Genomic DNA, 14,628 nt, shown 5'->3' with positions numbered 1-14,628 from the left:
ACCAACCCAAAATCAGTGAACCAGAAAGACTTCAAGCTTTTTAGATAGAGGTCAAGCCTGAAATGCTAAAAAAAATGTCCCAGAGAAGCTTGTTAAACAGCTTATCGAAAATATATGTACTGTGGTGGACTTTCTTCGTTTTATCAAGCAGGAAAACTGATGCTACTATGCCAAAGAAAAATATTCATACCAAGCATGTAAAAAACAGAAAAACAACCACACAATAATAATTTAAATGAAAAACACAGAGAATAAAATAAGATACTTGATCCAAAATAAGGAAGGGGCTAATGAAGACAGTTAACTAACCTACACATGTACATTGAAAGTTTGAACATTTCTTTGGCACAAAGTATTTCTGATGTTGGATGATTTTACTTTGTTTTTGATTGACTTGTCTGTGTAAGCTCTCAGTCATACAGGAGTGGTCCATCGATGAAAAGGTTTCTTCAGCCGTCATATGTACTTCTTTGAAGGTGTCGGATGTTTCGCTTCTTATCCCCGAAACTTCGTCAGCAAACTAAAGTCTTACTGGTAGTTTAGGCCCTATATGTATATACAGTAAAGTCTCGTTATATCGATATTTTCGAGAGTCGGAAAAAATATCGATATAACCGGACTATCGATATATCTGATCTTGCGGCATGTAAATTTTCTCCTTGCGTTCATAGAAATAGTATCGTAATAAGCAGTACTATCGATATAACCGATATCGATATAACGAGACTTTACGTATATCCCTACTGTCCAGACATGGCGGTGCCGGACTTTGCTATGATAGGTCCCTGCTCTCAGGTTGGGGACTACTCCCTGCAGCTGCTCCACTGATAGTTCCTATCGTTCTGACTAACGACTGGCCTGGTTGCCCCACTTCGACCGGTATCACCTCATCAGGATTACTAATCCTATGTTGCCTAAACAGGCTATTGTATGAACGATTCAAATTGAACCTCACCCCAACAAACCGGTTTAATGAAGGATCTAGTTGTTTTATAAGAATCGCTTCTTTTACCCCCCTTTCAAACCATCTATGTTCTTTCGCTAAGATTTTAACCTCATTGTCGTCAAATGAGTGGTTGCTAGCTTTTAGGTGCAAATGTACTGCCGATTGAGGCCCACTTGTATTATCCCTGCGATGTTGATAATCTTTTTTTGAGAATTTGTTTAGTTTCCCCAATGTACTGCTCTTTACAATTTTCATTCTTACGATGTATTGAATAAACTACATTACTTTGATTTTCATTTGGCAGCCTATCTTTTGGATGCACTAATTTTTGCCTTAAAGTGTTTATCGGTTTGAAATAAGTAGGAATTTTGTGTTGCCAAAGGACTCTGTAGTTTTTCAGAAACTCCTGCAATGTAAGATACTGCTACTTCTTTCCTTTTTGTATCTTCAGAATTTTTGGTTTCATTCCCTATTCTTTCTTTCTGACATTTGTGAAATGACCACTGAGGGTACCCACAGTTTGTGAGTGTTCTCCTCATATGTTTTGACTCCTTTTCTCTACCTTCAACGCTTGTTGGTATTAGTTTAGCCCTATGCTGGAGGGTTCTGAGAACTCCTAGTTTGTGTTGTAAAGGGTGGTTAGAATCGAAAAGTAAGTATTGGTCAGTGTGCGTAGCCTTCCTAAAGACTTCTGTTTTTAGCGCTCTGCCCTCTTTCATAATTACTTTACAATCCAAAAAGGCTAGTTGGTTCTCTTTGATGTCCTCACGAGTAAATTTAACCTGAGAGCAGGGACCTGTCATAGCAGGCCGCCATGTCTGGACAGTATGGATATATATATATAGGGCCTAAACTACCAGTAAGACTTTAGTTTGCATCCGTCACCTTCAAAGAAGTACAGATGACGACTGAAGAAACCTTTTCATCGTTTGATTGACTTGGTTTGTCAACAACTTCTTTTTCTTCCTGCATCATTAACTTTCCCTTCTTCTCCATCATTAACTTTCCATTCTTGGCCTCTGAACTAAATCCCTTTCATTATCAGTGAAAGCAGAGATGCTGAAAGACATGTACCTGCGCTTTGCTCTCGATCCTGCGTAGGATTATCTCAACTCTGTTCAGGATCTGTGTTGGCCTTTGTCTATCTCCTTGAGATAGCAGGCATGCTATCCGAGGCTGTAACCCAGCAGGGTAGCATGGTTAAACTTTCCCCAACGTACATGTCTGTGCGCACTCACAGACACAATAACACCCCCATTTCTATCACTTACAGAACATCAGGCAAGGAGAACGAGAACGAGATGGAGAAGCTCCTTCCAAAAGACTCCCCGTGGAGCTGGAATGGGGGTCCTAACAATGTGGAATTTGCTGGCAGATTCAAGGCAAAAGCCGACTCCTCTGTGCGACGAAGGTTGCTGGAATTGCGATAAGCTGCAGCCATACACCAGCATAATGATAGGAGCATTACGGTGCTGCAGCTACAGCCTTAGGGCATTTAAATGATCCTTGCTTAGGCTTCTCACTACAGAACCCAAACATGGTAAAGAATACAGGTCCATGGGGGCTTTTTTTTAAACAAAAGTGGACTCTGGGAGCTACTGCTCATTCACACTCCTTTCACTTAGAGATCAATCAATTGAACGCAGGGAATAGCAATGGCAGTGAAATAATTATATAAGAGGAGTTTAAAAACCCGGAAGGAGCCAACATAATGTAAGAATGAAGGAATGTGATGTACCCTCTGTAATGATATGAGCAAATCGTATTTGCATGTTCCACTAGTGACGAACCCGCTTACACAAAGCAACACATGGTGTCAGAATTGGTCTGGAAGACAAGAGGCCGATAAAAGGACTTGGAACGGAAGATTCCACGGAGGAAAGACATTGAGCACAACCCACGCGAGAAAACGACAAAAATGGAAGCTTTACGTCCACCCACAGCTCTGCAGCTAACAGGTAACGTGGCTGAAAACTGGAAGTGATTTAAGCAACGTTTTGAACTGTATTTGTCTGCAATTGGAGCTGATGAAAGCCATTCGAAGATGAAAGCATCCATGTTTTTGCACGTTGTGGGAGAGGAAGCTCTAGAGGTCGACAATAACTTCACATTTGATGCTGAGGATGACAAGATGAAGCTTTCAAAAATAATGGAAAAGTTTGAAGCTTACTGCATTCCGAAACACAATGTGACATTTGAAAGGCACATATTCTTCACATGTGTACAGACAGTTGGAGAAACTATTGACCAATATGCAAATGAGCTGAGAAACAGATCAAAGGCATGTGAGTTCGGTGGATTAACAGAATCACTGCTCAAAGACAGAATAGTGTGTGGCATTACAGATAATAAACTGAGAGAAAGGCTACTCAGAGAATCAAATCTGGACCTGGAAAAAGCCTTAGCACTGTGTAGAGCCGCTTAGACTGTTAAATCACAGGATAAAGAGCTGCTAAATGATGCTAGCTGCAATGTGGACGCAGTAGAAAGAAATGCACACAGATTCAACAAAAACAAGACTGCTGAGAAGAAAGCAAGACTGAGACAACCCAACAAATATAGGATATTCAAACAAAAATGTTGTACTCGTTGTGGTACGCAACATCCTCCAAAGCAGTGTCCAGCATATGGGAAAATATGTAAAAACTGCGACAAAGCAAATCACTATGCTCGTTGCTGCAGGAACCGAGAAATCAAAGGCAAGGTAGATGCAGTAGATGATCATTATGAAGTGGAGGAACTTTATGTGTAGGCTGTAAAAGATGAAAGACAAGAAAAAGATTGGATCACTACACTGAAAGTGAACAACATTCATCTAAAATTCAAATTGGATACTGTTATAACCCCTCTAAATCCAGGATATGCTATCCGAAAATCCTCAAGGAAAGTGAAACCACCTGAGAGACTGATTGAAACCATTTAACATGTTTTCTAAGTGATCATGTGGTGAAAAAAAATGATTGAATGTTTCATGTGAATGTTTCATTTATTGTTGCAAAACTTGGAAATATTTATTCAAGTTTAAATGTGCTAATTACTGACATAATTAAATTCATTACATTTGTTAAAAGTAAAGATTTCAATTAAGAAAGGGTATAGATATAATGATATGAGCACATCGTATTTGAGCATGTTCCACTAGTGATGCCTTGCTATAGACCAAAGGAGCATGAGCTGCTGCAAGTCAGTCTGATGAGAGCCTACGAGAGCCACACATGTCAATTGCCGTCTCCCTCCAACTAACACAGCCGTCCAAATAAAGAACCTCAACTCTATCCAGAAGTTATATCATTTACCGAACCCGCTTAGACAAAGCAACACACCCTCAAACCACAGTTCGTTCTTCTATTAATACATTTCGATTGGAAAGTTCCTTAATGACTGTTCAATCGTGTGCTTGAAAAAGCTTTTTCAATGTAACCCCCAGATAAAAAGAGCAGTTCAAACAAAGCGATGTAGGATACTGTACTCATTCGTGGTGTATTCAGATTTCTAACCAGTAGATGGCAGCAGCGGCGTACAAACAAACTCGTGTCGTTTCATTTTATGGTTCTCCTCGTGCAGTAGACCGCAGCGTCACAGTTATTGAATAATTATTATAATGACCGACCCCCTAAAAATAATGGAACACAGAGGCACTAAAGAGGAATATAAAATACAAGATAATTTCAATGCCAAAATAAACTCACTCATCATTAAGGTATCGATGAGAAGGTTTCTTCAGCCGTCATCTGTACAATTTTGAACATTGTACAGATGACGGCTGAAGAAACCTTCTCATCGATGGACCACTCCTGTACGACTGAGAGCTTACACAGACATCATTAAGGTAGTTCAAAAGTCTCAAAATTTAAGCATTACATAATATAATTACATTAATAACATAAATTAAGGACAATACAATTAATACACTGCTTACTGTATAACAATTTTCATGAAGTCACACGTTTCGTATTCCATTCACTGCTTCAATTCAGATCAATATCAATGAGATGAAATCTGTTCTATGTGAGGTGGTTGATGGTTGATCTATTAAGTGATTTCTCTCAAACCTCGAAAAACACACACACACACACACACACACTCAATACACAACTGTGGACTGTTAGTTTTTGGGAAAACTTGGTAAGACAGGGGTAAAAACTGATATTTTAATATGAAAGGGGGTGTGACAATATAATTGATGTTTTTGAACCATAATATAAGGCGATTTTACCATATACTCATGTTGACCAAGTATTTTTTCGTATTTGTGACAGAGGTTGATGGTCAACTTGTGAGCTTGAAGTTTCGCAATCGGTCACTCCGCTATGCATGTACCGCGTGAGTTTTAAGTTGTGTTTCAATACTGGCCCTGAATGGTTGATGGTTCGGTGTCCATTTTTCTTAGTATTGTGCTCAGACCATATTTTGTAACTTCTTAGGCAGTTTGGCTAACGGATGAATGGATGTTATGAGACCGAAGTGCATTTCAGTGCTTGGAAAATTATGTATTGTCGATGGAAACAAACCTTTTCCACGTTACGAGTTACTTTTATGCTGTGCTCATGAAACTGTGTTTTGTAACTGCATACATCTCTATGTCAATGACGTTGAATTTTGTTTGTTTCTTTTGTTTGTGGACTTTCTCATTCACCCAGGTCATTTCATTCTCAGACCGCTGCAGTCCTGACCAAGCCTTGTTGCGCTAACTGATGAATCCTACTCAGATGAGTAACAAAACAGCATCTTTGACAAACAGTTTCGGTTGGTTCAATGCCCTGGGTTTCTTTCTAGTATTTGTAATTCTTGCTGGCCCGCAGCCATTGAAGTTCACACGAGCAGTCATGTAACAGCCGCGTGAACGGTTTTCTGTCTGTTAATAAAAGTGAATGTGTTTCTTTCTGTACAGCAGGGGTGTCAAGTCATTTTTTGCCGCGGGCCACATTGTAGTTATGGTTTCCTCTCGAGGGCCGTTATGAATTTGGGGAACCCATTAGAATGTTTAAATCCCTTCAAATATTACATATAGAGAACACAGCAAATTAATGAATAACTCGTTTTCAAATCTGAAGTCAAGAATACTGACTTTTGTTGTGGTTGACATCCAAAAATATGAAATTTTGGCTGAGGTTTTAGCAATCATCATGGAATTTAACAAGTTTGATTTGCTTTCGCGGGCCGAAAAAAATGATGTGGCGGGCCGGATTTGGCCCGCGGGCCTCGACTTTGACACCTGTGCTGTACAGCATTATAACACAATTATTATTATATATATTTTTTATGAACACACGCTACACGATTACAGACATGCAGATTTTGTTTGCTTTGCGTTTTCTATTTTGTAACGTGGCATTTGTTCGGTTTGCTTTGATTGAAGCATATGCCACTTTCCATGTTTGTACAATCTTGCATTGAAATAGTATTGGCGTTAACAAGTGTTGGCACTCACTATTGGAGACTATCGTAAAATATGTACTTGTACTCATACTCAGTATGAAAAAAAGGTACATTATCTGTGCATCCTGAATACTTATCCCACCGTGAATTGCTTCCAACAACAGTGTTGCCAACAGCAAGGTGCACAATCAGTGACGCCAATTTAACAATTCGGTCACTATGTTCAGGAAACTTTTCTGACTGTTCGAGAGACTATTCAAAATTACTAAGCAACTTAAATTCCTGTTTGAAACAGAGAAAGTGAGCAAAATTATTTCACATTGTTTTATGCAAATCATGGAGGGGGAAATTACTGAGTCAAATGTGCTTCACCGTACATGACCAAAGGCATGGAACAGGAATTCACTTATATGTTGCAAGGCAGTAATTTGGTGATATGTAAACTGTTGACCTCAAATACTGAATATACTTCAATGTTGTAAATATTTTGCAGACACTGCCTTGCCTCATCCCTCACCAGTGCTACTACACAAGCCAAAAATGTGTCAGAGAGCTCGAACTACTGCATGCATGTCGATGAGAAGTTTTCTTCAGCCGTCATCTGTACAAATTTGAAGGTTTCGGACGTTTCGCCTCCTATCCAAGAGGCTTCGTCAGCGAACTAAAGTCTGACTGGTCGTATCGGCCCTATTTATATATCCCTAATGTCCAGACATGGCGGCGCCGGACACAGCTATGATAGGTCCCTACTCTCAGTTTGGGGGGAGCCCCACTGATTGTTCCCACAGGAAAAGGAGTCAAAACATATCAGGAGAGCTCTCACTAACTGTGGGTACCCTCAGTGGTCATTCAACAAATGTCAGAAAGAAAGAATAGGGAATGAAACCAAAAATTCTCAAGATACAAAAAGGAGAGGAGTAGCAGTACCTTACATTGCAGGAGTTTCTGAAAAATTACAAAGAGTCCTTTGGCAACACAAAATTCCTACTTATTTCAAACCGATAAACACGTTAAGGCAAAAATTAGTGCATCCAAAAGATAGGCTACCAAATGAAAAACAAAGTAATGTAGTTTATTCAATACATTGTAAGAATGAAAATTGTAAAGAGCAGTAAATTGGGGAGACTCAACAAAATCTCAAAAAAAGACTTTATCAACATCGCAGGGATAATACAAGTGGGCCTCAATCGGCAGTACATTTCCACCTAAAAGCTAGCAACCACTCATTTGACGACAATGAGGTTAAAATCTTAGCGAAAGAACATAGATGGTTTGAAAGGGAGGTAAAAGAAGCGATTCTTATAAAACAACAAAATCCTTCATTAAACCGGTCTGGTGGGGTGAGGTTCAATTTGGATCGTTCATACAATAGCCTGCTTAGGCAAAACAGGTTAGGCAACATTCGTAATGCTGATGAGGTGATACCGGTGGGAGTGGGGCAAATAGGCCAGTCGTTAGTCAGGAATGTAGGAACAATCAGTGGGGCCACAAGGAGTGGTCCTCTGCTCCCCCCAACCTGAGAGTAGGGACCTATAATAGCTGTGTCCGGCGCCGCCATGTCTGGACATTAGGGATATATAAATAGGGCCGATACGACCAGTCAGACTTTAGTTCGTTGACGAAGCCTCTTGGATAGGAGGCGAAACGTCCGAAACCTTCAAATTTGTACAGATGACGGCTGAAGAAAACTTCTCATCGATGGACCACTCCTGTACGACTGAGAGCTTACACAGACGTACTCCATGCATGCAAAATGTCAGATTTATGTGATGTCACAACCTTGCCAGAGATTTTAATTGGCCTAAAGTTAAAGTGGGGAGGGGTATGCATGCATCCATCCACTCATCCACCCATCCATACTTATCATCACAAGGGTCATGGGGCCTGCTGAAGAGTGGTCTTTGGGCAGTCGGCGGAGGACATGGAGGCTTTAATATATTTATTTTATTTGTGTGTCAAACTCTAGTGGAAATTTTGTTTGGCGACCTCCAAGTTACGACCAGGGACCCTAATTTGAGACCCAGTGTTTGATATGACATGCAGTCAAGTCACGTCTACAGAAGAATATTCAAAGAGAAGATGACAGTGGGAATTAAAAATGCTGATTCAAAACTGCCTGGGTCATCTCAAGGTTGTATCCTGTCGAGAAAATGAAGGGAAATGGATGTGCACAGTTTCCTATGGGTTTTTATTTTTTTTCTATGTGCAAGTTTCCTATGTCCCACATTTACAGTGGTGCAGGGATCGAGCTGCTTTTAGGCAGTCAGCAGAAAGGTCATGTACAAGCATATGGGAGTGTAAACACACTGGAGTGTCACAAGCCTGGCAGAAGTTCAAAATTGTCTTGTGACTGCAAAAACAGCTGACTGACTGTTAAAGTGTATTACCGTTCCTGAATTGATATGAGAACATCGGATGAATAATAATAATAATAATAATAATAATAATAATAATAATAATAATAATAATAATAATAATAATAATACATTTCATTTATAAGCGCCTTTCAAAACTCTGAAGGTCACTTTATAGTCACAGGATGAGTTTTTCTGTGGGGGAGTAGCAGCCCAAACAGACTATCCAAGAGAACTGAATGGCAGATTCCAAAACAAACACTGCTACTAATACTAATATAATATAAAAACTCAACATCCCATTATCTTGTACAGGTTTTCATCCCTTTTAAAAAAGCTGCCGTATGACAAGATAGCCTGGCAGATCCTTTTATGGCATTAGACAAAAAGAAATCCTAGGAAAGTAATCGGGAATTGGAAGTAGTGCATGTGAGGGTCTGTGAAGGACCCAGGTTAGGTCCCACTGTGTGAGTCAGCACGACATGTTTCACCTTTATTGAGACCAGCTTCATCCATCCACTCGAATAGAGGACACATGCTGATGTAATTTTAATGCTTAATTCCATCACATTATCATGATCCAAAAGAAAACATTTGATCTAATACAGCGTGAAGAATGTGAACTGAATTTAGCCGATTTTAGGATCAAACAGTTTTTATCCTAAATACACCATTCAATGCTTTTCTTCTGAATACATGAGGAAAGAGCACGTTGCTACAGGCAGGAGCTAAAAGGGGACAAGTGACGTTTCAGCTCTATTCAATATTAGTTCTGTTTTAAAAAACGGCATACATATGCAGCAGGCATTAATTAAAGTTAGAGGTCAATTTGTGAGCGTGCGTACAGTTGAGGAGATTATCTTGTGTTGGCACTAAGAACACTGAAGGACAACTTTGGAAGTTTGGTTTCTTACCAAGGTTTTCTAAAAGTCTGAATGTCATTCATATATGTTAATGTAATGCATTTGTTGTCCGAATTGAAACCGATGTATTTTCTATTCCCAGCGGAGTGTTTTGTTTTGTTTTCCCAATATTTGTCGCAGTAAAAACCAGTGGAAAAGTACAACCCTTGACTGAAAGTATAAAATCACCACTCTTAGGGGATGCTCATTCAGGAACAGTCATTGTTCAAACAAAAGAAAGAGAGAGAATAAAAATCACTCCATTCTGAGGGGAAAAAAACAAAACAAAAAAAGAACACTTCAACACACCATTAGTATTTTGTGCCACAAGCCCAAGTTTCTTAGGTAAACTACACCCAATGTTTGTTTGTTTTTTTAAATTTCAAACACTGGAGAAATGTATAATGACTTGTATGGAGCTTTCTTACCCCCCCTCTCCCCAATGTTTTATGAGGTATTTCCATTAATATTAACCAAAAGGAAAGAGCATTCCTGAACATGTATCCAAAGATTATTTTGACAAGAATATACACTTGATTAACAATGCTTCAGAACCTCAATTTGATATTTCGCCACGCTTAGAACTCTTCCTTGAGCAAATGTAACTGGAGAACTCAGTATGCGTATGCGACACTGGAGCTGTCTTTGTAGTCAGATAGAAAGAAACAAGGTGGAGGACTTTAACCTGTACGTGCAACATACAACTGTTGGGTGAAAACGGGGGAAGGGCTTAACAAAGTTAAGCTAGGAAATGATTGAGCTCAGTCCCCTCTCATCAGTCAAGGATCCAGATGTTTTGTTTCAACCGCTTCAGGTGAACTAAGAGGGAGGACAATTCTAACCTTTATATTGAGGCACAGGCATATATTAGAAATATTTTAAAGGTAATAGAAAACAGCAACTTACTTCAAAAATAAAGAGGATGGAGTCCAGCTCCTCCCTTTGAGACTTGATCCCTGAGAAAATCAAGTAAGGTGTTTCAGCTTCAACATACAATAATGTAATTAATGTTGGGAAAATTCCTGTTAGCAGCAAAAATCAGGAAACTATGTGTTTGATTACATTGTCATAATTGAGCAATCACTGAAAATGTGAGACAAAAATCAACTCTTTCGTTGTGACACAGTGGGAAGATACGCAGTTGAATTTATCGAAATAAAAAGATTGAACCTACCTTTTTGCTTTAAGTTGCTTTCCAGTGTAATGAAATTTTCATAGAAGATAAAATAAATCTGCGAACCATTGCTCTCAAAGAATAGCTTCAGCTCACTCTTGTCGATGATATCTGAAAAAGAAATCATAAATGCAATGCAGTAGAATTTAGTTGGTTGTCTAAGTCTGGAAAATAACATATATTAAATAAATAAATAAATAAATAACTTCCAGATTGACGACTTTGACCTGCACATGGGGTAACTGACACTTGCACACACAGCATATCAACTTGCTGTGACAGAAAAAAAACTGGTTTTTACACTTGGTTTTTAGTAGGAAGCACACATAAAATTATAACTACAAAATCATTTAGTGCAATTTTAGTTTGGTTTGCTTTCACACGTTACTTTTTAGCCAGAGCGACATAATAAATTATAAATACTGTATTATTGAAGAGCACAGTACAGTATTGGTACTGATACAGCGTTGTGGCAATCGGTTGGCTTTCACTTTCTCCGCAAAAAAATATATTTTTGTTGGGAACTCTCATGTGATAAGACATGAGAACATTCCACAACAGCTTGGACCACTATTTACAATTTGAAAAAAAGTATTGGATTCTTTTCCTTTCAGCTTTCATTGTTGATCCAAAAAAATTACTGAGGAACAATTGATGAGTTTTTGATGATTGCATTTTCTGCACTATAAGGCGCTTCGGAGTGGAAAGTGTACTTTCAGTGAATGACCTGTTTTAAAACCTTTTATAGTAAGACGCGCAGAATGGAAACGACAATAGTGACTGTGGTTGCACTAGGTGTCGACTAGATGGAAAACAATATACAGTGAGACCTCAATTTACGAACTTAATTAGTTCCCAGACAGAGTGTGTAAGGCGAAAAGTGTGTATCTCAAAAAAAAAATTCCCATAGGAAACCATTAAGATGGGAATAATCCGTTCCGGGTTTCCATAAAATATACTTTTCAACTAAATAAGCCTTAAAACTACACACAACCTACTTTATTCTATGTATAATAAATGTGCTATTGTATTGTAATGAAAGAAACACACTGCATTGTATCATAAAGTCACTTTATTTACATTTGTGATGGTCATTGATGGCTCTTAATTGACACCTGTTGCTTTCTGACTTGTAAGGTCTTACGAAACTGAGGCATCACATTATCATTCATCATGTTGATGATTCTTATAGCCTTTTCTGAATGGAACTGTTCAATAAAAGCCTGCACATCAACTGTTTTATGGCCTGCTTATGCTTGTCCTCTTGAAGGCAAATCAAATTCTCTGTGTTGATGACCTCATTATGGTCAGCAACAAGCTCCTCGATGTCATCTGCATTCACTTCGAGTCCCGTAGGTGCTGGCAGAGATTTTATGACAACAAAAGGCGCAAGTCCGATGATTCCACGGACGCGGAATAAAACGCGACAAAAGAAGGCGGGCGGGGCGAATAAAATGGCACACTCGCGTCTAATAATCACCTCGTGCAAAGCAAACTCTCGGAGCACAAGCAAACATTTGGAGCACAAGACGTAGCGATGCACTTGCATCGTAATCATGTCACTGGTGAGGTGACAGTGACTAGTTGAAAAGAAATGAAATTGCAGAACGACAATGAAATGAAGTGTCGCGAACGTAGGCCACGCCCGAGCTGTCAACTCGCACGTGACAATTTAGCGTGACTATTGACACGCTGTTCCGGTGTGTGTGAAAACACTAGCTTTGATTGGTTTACCATGACACTCTACCGTTTAGCCAATCACAATCACTCTATCGCAACTTGACAGAGGGGTGCGTTCAAGTGTAGCAACACAAAAACGTTGGGAAGTGTTTGTCACCGCTCATTCAGTTAGACAATGCATTCCAAACCGCTTAAAGCAGGCATGGGCAAACTACGGCCCACGAGCCACATACGGCCCGTTAGGCTTTTTAATCCGGCCCGCCGAACCTGCCCAAATTATAGTAAAAACAGTGTCTGAAACTCATGACAAAAGGTTAGCGACAACAGGGCAGATAACTGAAAAGTTGCATGCCCCATTTTTCACAACTTGAAGCACAATGAGACAACTAATCACATTAAAAAACATTGTCATTGTATAAAGTTTTTTTTTTTTTAATCAAGAATATACCTACTACAAATGCTACCTTGCTTCATTTACGGTAAATGTGCATGGCTAGATTTTGCTGCAGTAGTCGATTGTCATTGTGGTGCACAATGCAACGTTTGCATTGCTTCCTACGAGCCACTAAGCCCCTTTCATAAGTCTCACGTAAACTTCACAGTCACGGTTTAATGTAAATTTACGTTTTGTAGCGTCACATATGTTGTTAGCTTCTTTTGAATCTTTCTTCTGGGCTGAGGTTCTGTGCATCTATTTTGGAAAATGATATGCAATTCCACGACTTTATAACGCTTGCGAAAGTCCGGAAGAAAGAAGCAGGCTTCTGATTGGCTGTCGTGCCGAGTATGCAAATTTCAACTGCAGGTAGCCTATGTCTGTGTGCTCGGCGACGGTACACGTGTATTGTTTGCGCGTGAAGGCGAGGGCGTCAGTGAGGAGTTTGTTGAGCGTGCGGTCAGGACAAACCATCTATGATTTGGCGGAATTTAACACAAGTAGGTATTATTGAGCTTGAATATTTCGTTGTGGAATCATATGTTTTGAATGTTGAAAGTGATTCCATTTTTCAATAAATGTTGATTTCTTTAACTTTGCACCTTCGATTGAAACTTATTAAAAACAGACGCAATCTTGATAAATCACAGTGCATGTTATTTTAATCTATTTCCATTTCCTCCTTCAAGTATCTGTGAAATAGTATGTAAACGCCATATTCCTTGAGACAAATTTATTAACTGATCAGGGATATTTTTCACATTTGAAAGACAGTTAATAAATTGGGTTCTTACTGTGTTATGAGGTTTGTACACACTACATTTAAAGGACAACCGGCACCATTGACATCAGAAAAACGTTTTATAGCATCTAAAATACCCAAAACAGGCAGGCTGATATTTTTAGTTAAATGAAAAACACCAATAAAAATGACTTCAAAATGAATCCGGAAATGGCCAGTTTCTGAAGGTCCCACCCCCTGGTTCGTGACGTCACGCCAAGACGTCTTGCCTTGCTCGAGAATCAAAACAATGGCTTCAGATTCAGAGAAGATGTTTTCTTGTTACTCATCCAGTTATGAATATGATTCAAATAGTTCTGAAGAGGAAAGCATAAATGTTTGCAATTGATTCAAGGAGTCCTCCCATATCAATTCGAGCCACCAATGACAGCAATGTAGCACCCAGGAAATGCAGAAGATTGCGCCAGTGCTCCGTTGGAAATGGGCTGATTTGTCAGCTGGGAATTTGTGTCAGCGAATATCAAATAGTTGTCAACACACAACGATTCACCATGGCGTTATTTATGTGTTTTCCTTCTAATTTCGCCATCAACACGGATCAACACGAAGTTTTCAGACCAAACAAAGTACCCAAAATGCATTGTGTGTCGCTTTCTCGGTCAGGGGCGGTCCAAACGTGACGTCACGTGGGGATCAGAATCAGAATCAGAATCAGAATACCTTTATTCGTCCCGCAATGGGGAAATTTGCAAAAAACAACGACTCCGGTGGGATCGTCATCAACTCGAAAACAAGACTTCATGAATATTCAGTGCAAGTCTTAAAACGTAAACTATAGCTATATGCTGTGGAATCTTTGTAAAATACGCTCAGTCAAAGTCATTTGAAGTGATTTTATAAATTATGGACATAACAGGTCCGGAGGCGTCGGTTGTCCTTTAATGCTTTAGGTTTAGTATTTCCGGCCCAAACACTCCCTCCAAATGCTCCTGGCCCGGCCCCTCTGTCAAATTTT

At 39.4% G+C, this 14,628-nt stretch overlaps 1 protein-coding gene across 6 annotated transcripts in view; it reads right to left on the bottom strand.

Annotated features, from left to right (window-relative positions):
- ralgapa2 (Ral GTPase activating protein catalytic subunit alpha 2) overlaps positions 1-14,628 on the bottom strand; it is a 112,030-nt gene that overhangs the window by 77,935 nt on the left and 19,467 nt on the right. For all 6 annotated transcript variants that reach the window (XM_089003851.1, XM_089003848.1, XM_089003852.1 and 3 more), the window contains exons 2-3: positions 10,756-10,866; positions 10,488-10,537 (exon numbers count right to left, since the gene is read on the bottom strand). In XM_089003851.1, coding sequence (XP_088859977.1) covers positions 10,488-10,537; positions 10,756-10,866 — 161 coding nt within the window. The remainder of the gene's footprint in view (positions 1-10,487; positions 10,538-10,755; positions 10,867-14,628) is intronic.

Source organism: Hippocampus bargibanti, linkage group LG09, assembly GCF_051943395.1.
Source record: "Hippocampus bargibanti isolate YZ-2025 linkage group LG09, ASM5194339v1, whole genome shotgun sequence".
Lineage (NCBI taxonomy): Eukaryota > Metazoa > Chordata > Actinopteri > Syngnathiformes > Syngnathidae > Hippocampus > Hippocampus bargibanti.
Note: the sequence above shows the minus strand (reverse complement) of the source record. Positions and strands in the feature narration are given on the sequence as shown.